The 20894-nt window shown below is 42.3% G+C and overlaps 1 protein-coding gene across 2 annotated transcripts in view; it reads right to left on the bottom strand.

The window, feature by feature from the left end:
* Window positions 1-439: 439 nt before the first annotated feature.
* Window positions 440-20894, bottom strand: part of AQP4 (aquaporin 4) — a 153476-nt gene continuing 133021 nt past the window's right edge. For both annotated transcript variants that reach the window (XM_044293075.1, XM_044293076.1), the window contains 4 exons: window positions 18625-19039; window positions 18219-18383; window positions 6882-6962; window positions 440-3729 (listed from right to left, as the gene is read on the bottom strand). In XM_044293075.1, the coding sequence (XP_044149010.1) occupies window positions 3466-3729; window positions 6882-6962; window positions 18219-18383; window positions 18625-19039 (925 nt within the window). In that variant the 3' untranslated portion in view covers window positions 440-3465. The remainder of the gene's footprint in view (window positions 3730-6881; window positions 6963-18218; window positions 18384-18624; window positions 19040-20894) is intronic.

Here is a 20894-nt window from a genome sequence, read left to right as displayed (position 1 = left end):
AACGGACACGGATGCACACAACGGTCGTGTGCATGAGGCCTAATCCTTACATTCCTGTCTCATATTAATACTTTACCCACTGCTTTATTCATACACATTGCAGTATGTAGGAAATAGGGATGCACCCACCCCCGCCCCCCAGCCGAGCTATCTTCCAATATTTCATGTTGATTGATATTATAGCCGGTTTTCCATGGAGAAGGCAGACCTTCAGATATACAAGCGAAATTCCACTAATCAGGTTACACAATAGAAATAATAGGGTGCCCATCGATCACCACGTAGAATTATATAATATACAGCATGTGATTGCAGTAAATTGTTATGAAGGCAATGTCCAATCCTAGGATGTTACCAGTGTGATGCGATATCTACACCATGACCTGCTGTTTTCCATTTACTTTTCTCAGACTTAAGGAACGCAATATCAATACTATAGTGCGGCGTTAATAAATTGTAAGTTTATTAGATAATATACATATACTGTAAGTGGGTGATTACTGTACAATATCTAGAAAAAGAGAATTGTAAGATTGTTTTAGCTAATAAGTGACATTTCTGATGTTCTCCACATTTGGTAATTCATCACAGTTCACATATATACGATTTTGTAAAATAGTTATCTTAAACGGTCACTCCATTCCACATAATCCTAACCAGGACGGCATCTGATTTTGTTGCGTTTCAGAAAACTACCTGCAGAGTCATGATAGTTTGGAGTCTGGATCCCTTTCACAGTCTACACACTGACATATGGAGAAAACTGGTTATGTCTTGTAAATTAAATATCATTTTTATGAAGTATTGGAAAAGTAAGCTAAAATCGACATGAATACAATGACTTTATATACTCTATGACAGGGGTCAGCAACCTCTGGCACTCTAGCTGTTGTGAAACTACAACTCCCGGAATTCTCCATTCTCTTCTATTGAAGTTCTGAGAACAGCCAATCAAGTGTGCATGCTGGGAGTTGTAGTTTCACCACAGCTGGAGTGCTGATCCCTGCTCTATGAGTATACATTGTGCTTGCCTTTTGCCCAAGTAACCAAAGAGGGTTATAGCTACTGTATATAGAACCTTATCTGTGTGTATAAGGTTGCTATACTATCTAATATAAGCCTCCAAAGTTAAAATAGAGCCTTTATCTGTTATTCAATTTTCTGCTCTCTGTCTGGGTCTGTCTCAACCTACACAGCAAAGGTGAGTGGTAAGCTGCAGAGAATAGGATCTGTCAGCATATTGCGTGTTCTCCAGTTGGTAGTGTGAAAACTGGAATATTTCAGATTTTATGGATAGATACATTACAAAAAAACAGCTGCCCTACACTATAAAGGCTGCTAACACCCCACCACAGTGTGTTTTTTTTCTGTCATAATGGGCAGAAACAGATGGTCCACCTTTACTTTACTTTTATTTTTAATAGGAAGGGGCCTCAAGTGTGAAATCGGTGGCTTTACACTCAGTTCCCACAGTGGGATTTCTTAGTGGTCCTTAGGGTCCTGCGCGTTTACCCATTTCAGCTGTTGGAGGAGGGAATATAAATTTTCTATCTTGCTAGGTTGCATTTTTCTGGCTACATCAGCTAAGAGGATTATGGAGCTTCAGGCCTTCTCGGCCTTTGAACCACATATGACCTACCTCGCAGATAGATCTAATTAAGATACTTACAGTAACTACCTTCTTTTCTAAGATTCCTTACATTGAGAATATAAACCAGGTCATGTCTCTCCTAGTGTGTTTTCTGGATTATTCTCTGGAAGAAGAAATTACACTCTCTGGACATCCCTAGATGTTTAAAAATGTATCTTCATAGGTCCTGTTCCTCCAAGAATGATGAGAATATCTTTATTTATTTTTTCTGCTCCTAAAAAAGGCCTGAAGGCCAGGTAAACCAGTTATAGGTAGATGGATGAAAGAGGCAATCAGAGTAGCCTTTTTATATCAAAATCTGGATCCTCCTACCTTTGCTAGAGCCATTCCTCCCATGCAGTAGCTACTTTCTGGGCAGTGAAAAGTTTGATTTATCTGAACTAAATTTGTTGTGCAGTCTCATGGAGCTCCCACTTCTCCTTTATCAATCATTATAGGTTGAATTTCTCGAATTCAGAAAGGACTGCCTTTGGTTGGTCAGTTCTGAGTTATGGTACTCAAGAGGACCCTCCCTCTGGGGTTACCTCTTGATATATCTCCATTGTACTGCTGATAGGATGTAATGGAAGCTGCACAAGTATCCCTCGTATTATTATTTTTATCTATCTTTATAAATACAGACTGGGGTAGGATGCTTGCCACCTTTATAGTAGAGAGTGCACATTGTTTTATTAGTTACTCATTCAATTCCATCTGTCCTACCAGTTCACATGAGCAGAATTATCCTATTATTTTGCTGCTGTTAGCACTAAGGAAAAACAGATTAACATTAGATATATCGTAACTGTTCAAGCAAGATATATTTTAATAGAGAATGGAACATAATTGAGTAAAAATTTAGTTTTTTTGGGGGGGATCAAATTATATATTTTATATGTTTCAGTATGTGCATGGGTGCTTGAAACAGCTGAGCAGTTATGAGGCTTCATATTAAAATACTGTACAAGGTAACTGTGTTAGGTTTGATGGTATTAAACTGGTATGGAGAGGCAACTTTACCTAAACGTATTCTACCAAACACTTGAATAATTAAAGACTAAAGTAATATGCTTTCTCTACATCATACAATAAAAGTGCATTTCTCAAACTAATAGTAAGGCCTTTGTCTATTTTTAGAGTGCGTTTCAGACCTTTTATTTTCGTATGGTCCTGATAAATTACTAGTCATTCAACAAATCAAACAAAGGAAAAAAGACATGGACAGGAAAAGAATGGTGCTTAAAGATTTTTTTCTTCCTCAAGCCATTTGATGTTTTCGCAAACTGCTTCTTCATCGGTAAAGTACTTTCTCAGAAGTTTACTATAATAAACATAAAGTGTGAAAAAAAGATATATAGTTTTTCAAAATACAAAAAAGATTGTAATAATTATATTTCATCTTAGGAGTTAGCTTTGTTGCGCATTTGCTTCTCTACAGATAGTGATTAAATAGGGGATCTCTTAATCAGCGGTGACAACAACCAATTATATGCCAGAGGAAAAACCATTTGTTTGAATTTGCCAGTGGGTACTTGAAACTAATGTGCACTGTCAATCTAGATGCTAAACGGGCAGATTGGAGGCTCAATATTGACTTCTTGTTAAATTAAGGATCACTCTTATTTACCGCAGATTTGCCAAGAGGACAGCATCCAAAGATTACGTGCGTGTCTTATATAGTAGTAGTTTTTACACTGTGGTAGATTTAAGCTGTGTTGTACTTTGTACTGAATGATATAGGTATTTTTGTTAATACAGTTGCTTTATAATATATCGGTTTCCTTGATTGAAAAAAATGTTGATGGTAAAGGCTTTTCTCTGGCTTCTGGTTCTAGTCATACAGAAGATAACACCTCACCAGAGGTATCCTTAACTTTTTTTTCTTCTAAAACATGGACAATCCCAGGTTTTAGGAATAGTTCATCTGATCCTATCTGACTTTTGCTTTCTTCTACTTCACTGTATTTCCCTTTGGATGATTGGGTTGCCTTATTTAAGACCTCCTTTAAGCGATTCTTGAGTTCAACATCTGGACAGAACACATATTCATAGAGAGCACCTGCCAGGACTGCTCCTGCCACTGGACCGACCCAGTACACCTAGGAAAAGATACTAGATTATTAACATTAAAGGGGTATTATCATCTTAATGATCACTGTTAAATCTGTTAATGATTTAACAGTGATCATTTTTCTAAATATATTTTATTAACAAATCCCCACCCCTTAGAGAAAAATAAACCTATACTTACCTGACTGTTGTCTTCCGTCTCCCCTGGTTACGGCCACCACTCTTCTCAGGAATCGCGGTGGCCGCGCGTGCGCAGACGACTTTTCTTTCCTTCTCCCGGCCGGCCGCTCGCTGTACTAAACGCGCACGCCGAGTCCGTGCATGCGCCCTGGTGACTTCTTCCTGGCAAGTATACTATACTGGCCAGGAAGAAGTCACCAGGGTGCATGCGCGCACTCGGTGTGCGCGTTCAGTACAGCGCGCGGCCCGGCCGGGAGAAGACATCAATGAAGATGGAGCCCGTCCCCTGCCGAGTACCGAAGCCAGGAAGTGGACGGCGCGCCGGGACCAGGTAAGTATGAAATAGCCTGTTGAGAAAACCCCTTTAAGGGCCCCTATGCACAAATTTGCCTTGGTGTTTTTTGATGTAAAAAAATTAAAAATTTTTAACTGCTTATGTGTTTTCCCTTACTGCATGTGGTTTTTATGGTGTTTTTCAAGGGGTGTTTTTTTTTTTCTAAATAACTGTGTGAACATTTTTTTGGTGCCTTATGTTTTCTCCCACAGATAAGGAAAAATTGTCAAAAGCTTAAACATTCTATTATAAAATACAAACAAGGAAAAAAAATATAGCAAATATCCAAAAAACAAACCCCAACATCAAAAACATGTCCTCTGTTTCATATTTCCCTCAAACCTTTAACTAAAGTTAGTGTTTTTACCACAAAAATATGAACAAAACAGGACACGATGCACAGATGTTGTGAATTACCTTTCAAAGATACCGGTGTGGTCCTGAAACATGTAGTGAATAAAACAACAAATGTGCAACACTGCAATTTCTACAGTTGAGAGGTATTTGAATTATCACTGCTACAGAGTGCCTTACAAGGGCCTGAATGCCTCTAAGCCAACTATAGGTAGATAGTTTAAAAAGGCCACCAGAGTAGCCTTTGTATCTCAAATTCTCCTACCTGTGTTAGAGCCCTTTCTACCTGTGCAGTAGCCACTTTCTGGGCAAAGAAAGGTTTGATACATCTGAATCAAATTTGTTGCGTGGTCTCATGGAGCTCCCACTTCTCCTTTATCAATCATTATAGATTGAATTTCTTAAATTCTGAAAGGACTGCCTTTAGTTGATCAATTCTGAGTGCTGCTACTCAAGAGAACCTTCCCTCTGGGTTACTTCTTGATATAATTCCATTGTGCTGCTGGTAGGACATAAGGGAAATTAAGATTTCTAATTTTAATCTGTTTTCCCTTAGTTCTAACAGCATATGTATCCAACCTATTATAATTTTTTTTATCTATCATTATAACTACAAAGTTGGGTGGGGTGTTAGAAGCTGTTACACTGTAGGGCTGGGCACTTAATTAGTCATATTGCCCAAGACCTTTAGCTAACCTCTGAAGCTATTGTTTTTATCACAAAAAATGCACCAAAAGATGCACAGATGTTGTGAATTACCTTTTGAAGGTACTGGTTCAGTCCCAAAACACTATTAAATACAACAATAAAAGTGCAACACTGCAATTTCTACATCGGAGTGGTCCCTGAGGTAGCACTCCTACAGAGTGCATATTTCAACTACTTGTATTAGTCTATATTTTTACCATTTGGTGGCCTAGTTTGTGCCAGAATTGTACATCTGCATTGTAGTGCATCTAAATTGTAGTGCATATAAATCTACTACCTTTCGCCACTAAATCATGCATGCATACTGCTCCCATTTTGGCCAAGAGCAAAAGTAATGTCTCTGTGTAAGAATTCTTACTTAGTTTAAGTTGAAATTCTGGTGCATTTGAAATAGTAAATCTAAGTTTGCCTTATAATTCTGAACCATTCATCATACATATTTTCAAGGTACTTATATTCCCATGGCATTACATGTGAACCTACAGCACCTGTCAGCCAATAAAAAAATAAAATAAATCCTACATGTGATTTCAACAGCTATCTGTCTTAATTTGGGATTTGTCACCTTCCTTTGTGACACCAGTTAGCAGAAAATGTTCTAAATTGGTATTTTTGACTTTACAAAATGTCTACTCTATGGCTAGATTGAGCTTTAATCAGGACAGCTCCTAGCTCTTCTTAGGATAGACTAGGAATACTTTGGCTGGTATTGCTCATGAGTAGTATTGATTGAACTTGTGATTTGCAACTACCATGGACCATAATGGAATTATATGATGGCATGCACCACAGAAGCCTATAAGAGGCATTCTGTATTGCATTTATTTCAATAGAAGTCTTTGATTTTTGTAACTGCTCTTCAAATTTGAACAAAATTGGGAATGATTTTTAATCCTGTTGATGGCATAAATGTAGATAGGTTGTCCAGACCTACACCAATTTATCAAAGTGGCTCCGGCTGCATGATTCGTTTGGTGCAGGGCTAACCACTTTTGTCTAACACTATACCAACTATTGATTGGCTTACTTTGAGACAGAATTATGCACTAGAATTGTGGCACAATTTTGGCGCAAAATATTGAATATTAGATCATGCCCCCTTACGCATTAAGTCACACACACATTTCCATTTAAACACTCTGGGTGCAGATCATTTCTCTAAATCTAGAAGTTCCAAATTGTGCCATATTTGCACCAAAATCTAGGTCCACTGTGGGCCATAAATTTGGAAAAATGTATTAGGTAAATTATTTGAAAATGGTGCATATTTCTAAAGGGAAAGATTTGGTTCCCCTTGTTTAAGAAGTCCAAATGCACCAAATTTAAGAAGAATGTCCCTTTTAATAAATTTGTTGCAAATTACTTTAGTTACCTCTTCCAGTAAATACCCTAGACTTAGTAAATATTAAAATCATTCCTTTGGAAAAATATATCCATAATATAGTGTTGTACAGATGCCCAATATAGCATCACATAGTACGGAACCATAGGAACTCTGTGCATGCATGGAGGGTCCTTGAATAGATAATTCATACCTACTGAAATACAGAATACAATTAAATGTAAAGCAGCAACAATATTAATACTGAGTATAGCTCATCTTACCCAATGGTGTTCCCATATGTTCATAATGACAGCTGGTCCAAAAGATCTAGCTGGATTCATGCTGGCTCCTGTATAATTGAGCTGATAAAACATTGGTGCATATACAATAATGTTAGAAACTTGTTGCATTAAAAGTGAAGACAATATTTATAATAATGACAATGCTTTATAGAAAGATAACATTTTAACACAGCACTATAGGCGTATAATCCTTCAGTAAGCCATATGTAAGCCAATTCAGGTATGGTAGTAATGAAAATGATTGTTTCTTGATTCTTTGAGATATGTATTTACAGATATAGCAATCCTTCAATTGCAGCAAATTTTAACTTGACACTTTCAATTATTTGTGTCAATTTTGTGGCAATTTTAAGTTTGCTGCAACTGTGTAGTTCAGAAATTGTCTGGTTAAAGGGGTTGTCTCATCTTGCCATCACAAAGGTGAGATAAGACACAGTCCCGACCACTAGCTGGCCAGAAAACATGCAATGCTAGGAAAGCTTGTCCCTGTCACCACCTGCCATTGGCTGCTCCCTCCCCCTGACACCAGATGTTTTCATCTGCTCACAGGGAGAAGCAGTAGTGGCAGTGCGGGAACTAGGAGGGGCGCAGGGAGCCTGGTAAGTAAATTCTGTGTGAGGGTCCCGGGCATATGGTGGACATTTTTTAGACTCGAATAAGGATTTATTTAAGGATTTCTACATCCATGCATTGTTTCTAGAGATGAGCGAATTTCTAAAAAATTCTATTTGGCCGTTTCGCCGAATTTTCTGAAAAGATTCGATCCGAATTTATTTGTGGCGAATCGAGTTAAAAAACAGCTATTTCCTGGCTGTAGAGAGCCTGCATAGTTGTGTAGAACACTGTGCCTTGCAGTAACATGCATAGGGAGTCTGCTGTGGTAGTGAAACAATACTGTGAGTCAGTATAACACGCAGCTGACAGGTGTTACTCTTAGAATCACTGTACACTTCACTTATTTGGACAGTTCCAGGGCCAAAACTGACCAAATAACTCAAGTGTGAACTCAGCCTTACAGGTCAATGTTAGCGTCAAGAAGAAGCGCACTCTTTTTACACCGTCGTCAGCTGATTCCTCATAGATGTCTACAGAACCTGTTCTATTAAATGCTTATACAAGTAGAGCCCCCCGACAGAGTGGAGAGGGTGCCGGAATTAAGTTTTTGTTGACCTCACTGATTATTTTGCCCTTCCTCTGATCCGTCAGATCAATAACCCCAAAACACAGATCCTGTCTGTGGAGCATCTGCCTTCAGTTGGTCAGCATTTGGTCAGTAATCCATCAGTATTGCTAAAGCCCCCCAAAAAAACCAGGAGTGGATCCAAAACAGAGATGACACGTGAATGGAATATTTGCATGTCTTCTGTGTTTTGTACCCACTCCTGATTTTGGCTACCAAATCACAATTTTGATGGGACCATGTCATACAGGCCTTATAGCTGCTACAGGATCCATTGTGCTTCTCATTATTTTTCCTTCCTTCTGACAGTTAAGAAGAAAATTCTAATAAATGATGATGTCAACCAGGCGAAAAAGTCAAAATAGTGGATCTGTCATGAAATGTGGAGGGTGGGAACAGAATGAGAAGTTTACAGAGTGGCCCAGTGACATAGTGGTGAGGTGGCAGCAGCATGAGGAGACCACAGAGTAGTGATGTTGCAGCAGCATGATGAGACCACAGAGTGGTGATGTGGCAGCAGCATGAGAAGGCAGCAATATGAGGAGACCACAGAGTGTTGAAGTAGCAGCAGAGTGGTGATGTGGCAGCAGCATGAAGAGATCACAGAGTGGTGAAGTGGCAGCAGCATGAGGAGACCACAGAGTGGCACAATAGCAGAGCATGGAGGTGGCAGCAGCATGAAGAGACCACAGAGTGGCACAATGACAGAGTGTGGAGGTGGCAGCAGCAGCATGAGGAGGCCACAGACTGCCAAGGTGACATAGTGTGGGGTGGCAGCAGCATGAGGAGACCACAGAGTGGCCCAGAGATAGAGTTGTGAGTTGGCAGCAGCATGAGGAGACCACAGAGTGGCACAAGGACAGAGTATGGAGGTGGCAGCAGCAGCATGATGAGACTACAAAGTGGCCCAGTGACATAGTGTTGAGGTGGCAGCAGCATGAGTAGACCACAGAGTGGTAAAGTGGCAGCACCATCAACAGAGTGGCACAATGACACAGTGTGGAGATGGTAGCAGCAGCACGAGGAGGCGACAGAGTGGCCCAGAGACAGAGTTGTGAGTTGGCAGTAGCATGAGGAGACCACAAACTGGCAAGGTGACATAGTGTGAAGGGGGCAGTAGCATGATGAGGCCACAGAGTGTCCCAGAGACAGAGTTGTGAGTTGGCAGAAGCATGAGGAGACCACAGAGTGGCAAGGTGACAGTGTGGAGATGGCAGCAGCATGAAGAAGTCACAGAGTGGCAAGGTGACATAATGTGGAGGTGGCAGAAGCATGAGGAGACCATAGACTGGCAAGGTGACATAGTGTGGAGGTGGCAGCAACCCGAGGAGGCCACAGAGTGGCCCAGAGACAGAGTTGTGAGTTGGCAGCAGCATGAGGAGACCATAGAGTGGCAAGGTGACATAATGTGGAGGTTGCAGCAGCATGAGGAGACCATAGAGTGGTACAATACAGAGTGTGGAGGTGGTAGCAGCAGCATGAAGAGGCCACAGAGTGGCCCAGAGACAGAGTTGTGAGTTGGCAGCAGCATGAGGAGATCACAGACTAGCAAGGTGACATAGTGTGCAGGGGCAGCAGCATGAGGAGGCCACAGAGTGGCTCAGAGACAGAGTTGTGAGTTGGCAGCAGCATGAGGAGATCACAGAGTGGCAATGTGACATAGTGTGGAGGAGGCAGCAGCAGCAGCATGGGGAGACCACAGAGTGGCCCAGAGACAGAGTTGTGAGTTGGAAAGCAGGATGAGGAGACCACAGAGTGGTAAGCTGACATAGTGTGGAAGCGACAGCAGCATGGGGAGACCACAGAATGGTGATATGGCAGCAGTATTAGAAGACCCCAGATTGGTGAAATGGCAGCAGCATGAAGAGACCACAAAGTGGCATAATGATAGAGTGTGAAGGTGGCAGCAGCAGCATGAGGAGACCACAGAGTGCTGATTTGGCAGCAGCATAAAGAGACCATAGAGTGTCGCAATGACAGAGTGTGGAGGTGGCACCAGCAGCATGAGAAGGCCACAGAGTGGCAAGGTGACATAGTGTGAAAGTTGCAGCTGCATTAGGAGGCTACAGAGTGGCACAATGACAGAGTGTGGAGGTGGCAGCAGCAGCATGAGGAGACCACAGAGTGTCCCAGAGACAGAGTTATGAGTTGGCAGCATGAGGAGACCACATAGTGGCAAGGTGACATAGTGTGAAGGTGGCAGCAGCATGAGGAGACCACAGAGTGGTGAAGAGGCAGCAGCATGAGGAGACCACAGAGTGGCACAATTACAGAGTATGGAAGTGGCAGCAGCAGCATGAGGTGACCACAGAGTAGCCCAGAGACAGAGTTGTGAGTTGGCAGCAACATGAGGAGACCACAGAGTGGTGATGTGTCAGCAGCATGAAGAGATCACAGAGTGGTGAAGTGGCAGCAGCATGAGAAGACCACAGAGTGGCACAATAGCAGAGCATGGAGGTGGCAGCAGCATGAAGAGACCACAGAGTAGCACAATGACAGAGTGTGGAGGTGGCAGCAGCAGCATGAGGAGACCACAGAGTGGCCCAGTGACATAGTTCTGAGGTAGCAGCAGCATGAGGAGACCACAAAGTGGTGATTTGGCAGCAGCATGAAGAGACCACAGAGTGTCACAATGACAGAGTGTGGAGGTGGCACCAGCAACATGAGAAGGCCACAGAGTGGCAAGGTGACATAGTGTGGAGGTGAAAGCTGCATGAGGAGGCCACAGAGTGGCACAATTACAGAGTCTGGAGGTGGCAGCAGCATCAGCATGAGGAGACCACAGAGTGTCCCAGATTAGAGTTATGAATTAGCAGCAGCATGAAGAGACAACAGAGTGGCAAGGTGACATAGTGGGGAGGTAGCAGCAGCATGACGAGGCCACAGAGTGGAACAATGACAGTGTGGAGGTGGCAGCAGTAGCATGAAAAGAACAAATAGTGGTACAATAACAGAGTGTGGAGGTGGCAGCAGCAGCATGAAGAGATCACAGAGTGGCACAATGACATAGTGTGGAGGTGGCAACAGCAGTATGAGGAGAACTGAGTGGTGAGGTGGTAGCAGCATGAGGAAACCACAGAGTGACCCGGTGACAGAGTGGGGTGGTGGGTGGCAAAAAAAGTACCCGCTGAGGATTGTGGGTGTAGGAAGGAGCTCTTGGTATCAGGTATGCGGCATCAGGTGGGTGGCAGCATCAGAATAGTAGTTGAGGCAGGTAGCCAGAAGTAACCGGTCTCTTGTCAAGGTTTGGGTGAGGCTGCATGGATGATCTAATCTGATGCATCAGGCATTGGTGGGTGGAAATCCTAACTGATCCACGCTTGATTCATCTTGACAAGGGTCAGTCTCTCCACATTTTAGGTGGACAGGCGAGTTCTCCTTGGGGTAACTATGGCACCCCGCTGCACTAAATACCTGCTCTGATGCCACACAATACTGGCCACGCAGGACAGATTTTCCAGGCTGCCCAGTAGTCCAGCGGATCTTCAATGTGGGGTGGCAGGGTTCTGTCCAAGTATGCCACCACCTGCTGGTTCAGGTTCTGCTCTAGGTCTAGCTGCTGCTGCTGGTGAGTAATTTCTTCACTAGGCGGGTTAAGAAAGCTGCTCATCATCGACTCTAAACTCAAGCTACTACTGATGGAGCTGGTACTGCTCCTACTTCCCCACCCCGACACAGCAGCCATGGTATTGGAACGAGAGCGCAGAGGGCTGTCACCACCCAAGCAAGTGAGCATGCAACAGGCCATTTGCGCAAGTGACTCGGAGGGACTCCCTGCCTCCATCTCCATTGCATACTGCCACTGTGTGCCTGGGTCATCTGCCTCGTCTTCCTCATCTCCCTCTTGCTCCTCTGGCTGCTCCTGCTCCTCCTCTCCTCACTTATGTAGAAAAACTACCCATTTCGCTACACATTGCTTGTGCTCCAATGTTCTCCTCCTCCAGTTTAGCCCCCACAGGGCTCATGTGGCTGTGAGATCTAGTCTCCACGTCTCCAGTCCCCTGACCAGACAGATTTACAAGCATCTGTTCCATCACAAATAAATAATAGTGTGCAGGTTTCCAACCTCTCTCCCAGCTGCAGTCCCAAAGTCAGGAGTAGGTCCGTTCTCCTGTACAAATCAAGATAAAAACACACAAATATAGGTCCGTGCTAACAGCTCCCAGTCTTGGGAAATATTCACATGTTGTCCTTTTGCACAGACAGTTTTTTCCTTTCCTTTGTTACTGGCTTCCTTGGTCCCAGTACCGACCGACAACAGAAACCTTTACTCCTTCAAAAGGAAAATGGACATGTACAGACCCACAAACAGATCGGCTGAAGTGCATGAAAAGTTTCCTGGCCATTTTTAGGATGTCTTGCAGATGGGTGGAAGACTTCAGGAACCACTTGACAACCAGATTGAACACGTGCGCCATGCAGGGCGCATGGCTCAGCCCTCCTTAGTGCAGCGCCGACACCATGTTCTTCCTGTTGTCAGTCACTATGGTTCCGATTTTGATTTGTCAGGGAGAAAGCCAGGATTCGATTTCTTGATAAAGGGGTGCGGAGCAGTTCCTCCCCTGTGTGACTCAGTTTGCCCAGGCAAACGAGGTGTAGAACAGCGTGACACCGCCGTGCCCTGCACATGTGGTATGCTGGAGGGGCACTGTGAATTGTCCCTTCAGTGGAGGCTGAGGACACGGTGGTGGATGAGGAGGCAGAGGCGGACATTGTTGCAGGACCAATGGCGTGAGAACGTGGAGGCGTAAGTGGCGTCATCTGGCCACATTTACCCAGTGGACACATTTACCCAGTGGGCCGTAAAGGACATGTATTGTCCCTGACCGTAGTTACAGCTCCACATGTCGGCTCTGCCGTGCACTTTGGCAGACACCGACAGGCTCAAGGAATGGCCCACCTTCTGTTCTACATATTTGTGCAGGCCTGGTGCTGCCTTTTTGGCAAAGAAATTACGGCTTCGGACTCTCCACCTTGGCTTGGCACAAGCCATCATTTCTCTGAAAGGTGCTTGGAAAGGGAGGGACTGAAGTACCAGCAACTTGGCCAGGAGTATGTTTAGCTTTTGCGCCATAGGATGACCACACACGTATTGCTGTCTCTTGGCAATCATGTCAGTGATCGACTGCTGAAGGACGAGGAGCAGGAGCATCAGGACCGGTAAATGATGGGAAGGACAGACAGCTCCCTTCGGAGGTGGTGGAGCCTTGACTGCCTGAAATTGGGTGTGTGTCACTGGGTGATGGAGTGGTTACTGCGGTAGGCTGGACCACCACATCGGAGCCACGGTTCTTCCAGGCCACTTTATGGTGACGCTGAATATGTTGATGCATGGCCGTGGCACCAAAATTGGCACCCTGACCATGCTCCACCTTCTGCCTACAGATTCGGTAAATGGCCATGTTCACCTCTTTCAACGGCTTAACAATAAACTGCCACATTGCCAAGTAGGTGATTTTACCCCCAACACACCTCACTGACTGATTGCTAAGTCTACTGTTTCCGTGAACCGCTGCACCACTACTTTCCAGGCAGGTAGGCTCCTGCGAAGCGGGTGGTCTACTCCAGGCACGTTTGGCTCTTGATCTCCCACTGCTGCCACCCTGCTGACTCCCGGCCACGCTACTGACTAGCTGGCTCCGCCGCTGCCTCACGTGCAAGCTGCCACCTTCTTCTCCCAATGATGATGAAGTCCCTCTCCTTATCAATACTTGCCAGCCTACCAGAGGAAGTGGCGGATGTCTCCTCCAGATCTTGGCTGGGCAGTAGCTGCTGATTGTCCTCTAGTAGCTCGTCCTCACTGTATAGTGGAGCTGAGCCCACAGAATATAATACTTGTTTGGCTGAGGGAACAAAAAAGGACAGAGGCAGGTTGAGGACAGGTGAGGGCACAGGGCCTGCTCCAGGGCCATGCCAACTAAGGGTTGTGTCTGATGAACCCATGACTCTTGGCTGGGGGTGTCTGATGTCACTTGAGACGAAGTGGATGACCGAGTCAACCATTAAAGCACCGCTGGGTTGCTGGTCAAGACACGACTGCTAGATGACATCTGGAGCTCAGGCCTCTCGAAGTAACCCCTGCTGCCACACCCCCTTACTCTGCTGCGACCTGGGCCTGCGCCAGAAACATTTAGGACTCTGCCCCTCCCCTGTGCAGGGCCTGTCACTTCTCTGTCTGACATACTGTTAGATCAAATAAATAAATAAATAAAAAGGAAATTAATACACCCCAAATTTTGTCACTTCACCGCATAACGGCTAACAAGCGTTTTTTCCACTAATACACCACAAAAAAGGCTTTAAAACATATAACTACACCGCAGAATGGCAAATAAGACTTTTTTTCCCACTAATACACCCCGATAAAGGCTTTAATTTTGTCACTTTATCGCACAACGGCAAATAAGCCCTTTTTTCCCCCACTAAAAATTTCTTCCCCCACAAAAAAAGGCTTTAGAACATTTAACTGCACCACACAACGGCTAATAAGACGCACAAACATTTCCTGGTAATACACCCCGTTAATGGCTGTATCACACAGCACTTGCACCCCAAAACCAAGCAAGGTTTGCTGGAATTACAGAGGTATCATCTATTGCAAACCTAAAAGCAGCAGTATAAAGGCAATTTGGATCCCCAGTCAGTACAGCAAGATGTAATAGGATTGCTCTTATTACCCAGGCTGTAACCTCCCCTTTTGGACCCTGTTCTCCTTTTATAGTGTAGAATAATTCCTCCCTCTCCTTTCCCTACACTTCTAATGATTTTTTCCCTGAACTTATATTCAACAAAAAAAAAGTTTTAAAGTATTTTCTACCACTTTCTTGAGCGCCTGCTAACGTCTCTCCCTGCACTATGTACACTGGAAAATGGCTGAATCCAAGATGGCTGAGGATATTTTTAGGGCTGTGACATCACAAGGGCTGGCTGCTGATCGGCTGCATGCACGGCATTGTGGGTGATCCCTTATTTCCAGAGTTCTTTGCTCCATGTCTTAACATGTGCAGTAGCCATTTTAGGAAAAAATATGATTCGTTACCACGAAGCGTGAGAAAATTCGGATTCGGTGTGAATTACATTTTTCCTGAAATTAGGATTGAATTCCATTTTGTCAACTTCCCGATTCACTCATCTCTAATTGTTTGATATCTTTCAATAGTATCGCTTGAAGACTATTTGGAATATATGAAAACCTATTTATTGTGTAAGAATGAAAAGGCAAAAAGTGTGAATTCTCTTCAATATTCATCATGACTAAAGCCATCATACCAACAAGGCTCTGTATTATTGTATAAAATGAAAAAAATCCAATTAGTCTCAAAGACTTTACACAGGTTGACACACCAGGCAATTATCGTGATCGATCTGTTGGTTTGCAAATAATTTGCTGCTCGTCAGAGGAGGTGAGAACTGCATTAAAGAGGACCTTTCACCTGTCCTGACATGCCTGTTTTAATAGCTTCATGCAGTTAGGGGTGTGTCTCTGCACAGACTCCCTCTATCCAATCAGTGCTGCTATCGTCAGACTGTGCAGGTACACGCCCCCAATGTGTTACCTCCCCTCTGTACCCTTACTGAAGGCTAATAGCAATTCATTCATAACTTCTAGCAGGAATAATAATGGAATGGTACAACATAAAGCCATAAGAATAGATGCCCCAGAATTGCTATTACATGGGGAATGCATGAAGCTATTAAAACAGACATGTCAAGAGGTGACAGGTTCTCTATAACATGCATATAAGGGAGCTGGGATTTGTAGAAGTACAGTATGTTTTATAAATGAAGAGTAGTCGTTGCCAGACTGCTTGAATAGCTAACATGTGATGTTAGGGATCCCTGAATGCTTAATGGTCAAGATACAGCATGCTATTGGAGGTCTGTGAAAGGTGGGGAATTTGGATATTTTTTATGAGCTATATAAAGATTATATTTTATATGAGATGTGTTTTTTTATTGTGTATTTATTATAATAAATAAATGCCCCTGATTTTGGACTTTTATCTAAAGTAATACATGCATTGTACTGCAGATTAGTACAGATCACTATTTTTTTCATTTTCCTACTGCCCCCATTTCCCCTACTGTCAGCACTCAAAGCTGCACTGAAGTACACTGACAAACAAAAGGGTAACAATGCTTTTAACTTTTGACTTTCAGGTTCCATATATCACCATCCACTACAGCTTTGAACGTGAGGCTACCATCATTTTATAGACAATCATCTTGGCTATCTTATAAATAAATTGGACTTATAACTATTTAGCATCTAATTAGTTAAGAGAAACAGCATCATCCCGCTCATTGATTGCTGTATCTCGGCCAAGAAAATAGCCAAACTGCCTCATGTGAGTGCCATGACAGTTGGAAAAATACAAATAAAGTCCGTTCATCTATTCCACAGCCAAGAGGCAAAATATCAGAGTCAACAAGTTAGTTCTTCACTAGGTCTATCAGTTCTGGCGCAACAAACAAGGCAGTGGAGGTGGCTCGTATGCTTCTTAATAGTGAGATCACAGACATCCATGCAAGCACCATACAACGTGCATTACACATGTCTGGAGTGGTTGCCCGAAAAAAGGTGAAGAAGCCTCAACTTCAATGTTGTCATGAGAAGCGTCAGCTCGAGTTTGCAAAAAAGTACAACAGTGGACAGTAGAAAATTGGAAACGGGTGATTTGGTGCCATGAGACAAAAGTCAATGGACTGGGCTCTGATGGGTGCAAATGGGTCTGGAAGAAACAAGGGATATGGGGCTAACGGACTGAAAAATTGAAGTTCAGTGGAGGAATCCTGATGATATGGGGTTATTTCACAGCCAAAGGCGTTGGATACTTGACCAGAATCGATTGTGGTCTCAGTGCTGAGCTATATGTGAGTATCCTACAAGATGAATTTCTTCATATACTTGAGTACTATAGGTATGAAACAACACAGTATTCAAGCAGGAGAACGACCCGAAGCATACGTCGAAATCAGCTAAGAAATAGTTCAATGGCAATGAAGTAGAGGTGCTGGATTGGTCACATGTCCCCAGACCTCAACCGAATCAACACTTGTGGGTAGAATTAAAGAAAATGCTATATTCATACCCAAGTGAGTTGACCAGTATGCATTAATATCGAGAATGTGTAAAAGAGACCTGGGAACAGATTTTAGTCGAGATATGCTTGAATCAAGAGCATGCCCAGAAGGATTTAGGCAGTATTGAACGCCAAAGGTGGATTTACAAAATACTAACAAAATAATTAAAATACTAATTTAGAATTTTAGGAGCAAAACAATAACAATGCAGTTGCATGACAAGAATCTGCATGACTAATCATATGCTAAGTAGTTGCAAGTCCAATTTATGTATGAGATAACCAAGATGATTGTCTATAAAATTATGGTAGTCTCATGCTCAAAGCTGTACTGGATGGTGAGATATGGAGGCTAAGTTCAAAAGTTCAAAACATTGTTACCATTTTGCTTGTCAGTGTATTTCCATATCTGCAGTCCAAAATTGGGGTGAAAGATTCCCTTTAATGAATTTTGTTATGGATTTTTTGTGCATTTAACTATTTTTCAGGTGAGGATTCCAAAGCCCCAGAAGAAGTATTAACAAAACTTGAGTTGGGGGTTCCTGAGTGTGAGCTAGTACTTTTTATTGGCATGTGCTGATGTTATTTTGATCAAGTGAGTGAATAACTTGTGTTAGCAATCAATATTGCTGTGGATCTTTAGAACTGGAGTTAGCGATCTTGTCGCCTGAATATGGGAAACGCAAGACTGATGGGCTCTTGAAGGATATGTGGGTTCTAAGTTGATAAGAGGTGCATGAGAAAGAAGGCTATTGCCCAAAGGAATGAATTCATGCCTTCTGGAGAATTCTGCAAGTGAGATGGCCTAGTTCACAACTGCAAAGAGCAGTGCACACCCTTTTGTTATATTTTTTTGAGACTGAGTCGATCTGGGTGGGTGATGCAGCGCTCATAGTGCCAACTCGCTGAAAAAATATTCGGTTCAACTGTTTGGGTCCCCTCTATTAAACACCCACATGTCATAACAAAGATTGCCCATAAAATAATCCTAATATATTAATGTAACAATATATTAAAACTTCATAAAGATAATGAATAATAAATACTACTTACAGCAAATAAATGCCCTATGGCCACAGAAAATCCAATGGCTAATGCTACAGCCCCGGTGATATCATTGCGCTTTCCATCACAGCTTGCACAGATTGTAAAGAGCAGTTGGAAGGTTATTACGAGTTCAACAAGGAGTCCATGACCAGGGGAAATCATCTCATTCACCTATGGATATATTTATAAAACAACTGCAATATTAAGTAGGGACAATATATTATAAAGAAAGTGTGAATACTAGCAATTCCTAACAAAATGCATTGCAAGAAAAAAATCTTCAAGCTATGTGTGTAATATAATAAATTAATTAATATTAGAATATGAGAAAACTGAATACTGCCAAATAAGGAAAGTCACTATGGACTATAAAACTAGAATTAAGAAATAAAAAAGTGGTTGTGATAATTACTTTGGTAATGCCCAAATTGCCAGCAACTTCTGATGGGGTAACAACGTAGAGAATTCCTGCTCCTGCAATAGATCCCAAACACTGTGCAACAATGTAAAAAGCTGACTTTGCGATGCTGATCTTCCTCATGCACACCATTGCAAGAGTAACTGCTGGATTAATGTGACCTCCACTAATATGTCCAAAACATTGAACTAGGGTCGCAATGCTAAGTCCAAAGCAAAGTGATATAAGGACCAGGTCTGCTGGTTGACGATTTTCCTTTGGACTCCAGTTAATAGTTGATCCAAGACTCAAAAGGACAAATATGAACATAGCCAGAAACTCCCCAACGACTGCTTTCCAAAACGGTTGTGTCCAGACTCCTTTGCATGCCACCATGATGGATTCACACTTGCACAGAGGACCACACTTGCTGAAATAGAGAAAATGAATCTCATAAGCTTGTACCTTTTAATTCATAAACTATAATTATAGGCTCATGATTTATTATGTGGACATCTTCTATAATCACTGCACATGGCGGAGACCTTTCAATAATTTTCTTGTATGTAGCACATATCTCTTAAGCCTCTGGAAGCTGGGTAGTTACTAGACATTTATTCCCTGCAAAATGCTCTTGGCAGTTCTGCCAGACAAATGTAGTTTGGGGGCACCATGGAAGATTTATCACATTAAAACACATGCGTTTTGTACAGTTATTCTGATGCTTTTCCAAGTTGTGGTTAAATATATATGAACCTTTGCTTATTAGGCCAACATCAACTCTGTAGAGGAAGTGCTTTGCAAAACTCAATATTAGACCACAGTGTGAATCAAAATGGAATTAATTCAAGCTGGTTTCATGAATAAATCTGGAAATGTTTTTATATTCATGATTAATTTACTAATTACTTTAAATGTTCATGTACTATAATGCTTACATGGGCTTTGCTTTCTCTGCCCTACCAAACATTCATCTGGACAGGAGGTTCACTGGACATAAAAAAGTTAAAGTCAAAATGCCTCCAATTGACGTATACGTTACAACAAAGGATTAAAAAAACACTGCACTCGATGTTCTTGTATCCTGCACAGTCCTGCACAGTCTGAACAGTTCTTCTTCATATTTCGCCTTATCCTGATTTTTTGGAAAGAATTTAGATTTTTCTTTTAGCTGAGTATGGACAAAAGATTGTCCACACTCAGCTAAAAGAAAAATCTAAATTCTTTCCAAAAAATCAGAACAATGAATGCATTTAAGCATTCAAAAGGGGTTAAAAGAACTAGAGAAAATTGGAATGAGGAAAAATAACAATAATTTGACGGTTGGTGAGAGAAAGGCCCTAAAAGATCTAGAAACCAACCCCCTGATTGTTATAAAACCAGCGGATAAAGGGGGTGGAGTGGTAATAATGGATAAGGCGAAATATGAAGAAGAAATGTTCAGACTAGTTCTGGTGATAAAACATATAAAAAACTAAAGAGTAACCCAATATTTGAATATAAAAAAAAATTAGATGGATTACTGAAGGAGGGATTTGAAAAAGGTATTCTGAACCGGAAGGAGCTGGAATACCTAACTGTACAGAACCCAGTAGTGCACGTCATATACCATCTACCTAAGGTGCACAAAAACCTAGTTAACACCCCAGGAAGACCGATAGTGTCAGGGATTAACTCCCTGACAAGTAATATAACTGAATACATTGACTTCTTTCTACAGGTGTATGTCTCAAAGAACCCGTCCTACCTGAAGGACACAAACAGTGTAATTGATCTGATAAAAAATGTGGGGCCCTGTAAGAAGAACATCTGCATGGCCACAATAGATGTAACCTCTCTGTACACTGTAATACCCAAATTATTGGGACTAAAAGCAGTAGAGAATAGGCTAACGAGTGATCCTCAAATAACAGAAATCCAGGGCAAATTAATTTTGGATTGCCTGGAATTCTTTATGGACCATAACTACTTTTGGTTCGACAACTCCTTCTACGTACAATGCATCCAGGCGGCGATGGGAGTGAAATTCACCCCCAGTTTCACCAATATATTTATGGGGCACTGGGAGGAGGAGAATATTACCCCACAACTCTGAGAGGAAAATTCCAGAGGGAAATTAACTCTCTGGAAAAGATTTATCGACGATTGTTTGGTACTATGGGAGGGGGAGAGGGAGGGACTTGAGGAGTTTATATCCAACTTAAATGTGAACAACTGGAACCTGCATTTCACGAGCTCCATTAGTGCCACAATGATCAACTTTCTAGATTTATGCATTATAATAT

This window comes from Bufo gargarizans, chromosome 5, assembly GCF_014858855.1.
Source record: "Bufo gargarizans isolate SCDJY-AF-19 chromosome 5, ASM1485885v1, whole genome shotgun sequence".
Taxonomy (NCBI): domain Eukaryota; kingdom Metazoa; phylum Chordata; class Amphibia; order Anura; family Bufonidae; genus Bufo; species Bufo gargarizans.
Note: the sequence above shows the minus strand (reverse complement) of the source record. Positions and strands in the feature narration are given on the sequence as shown.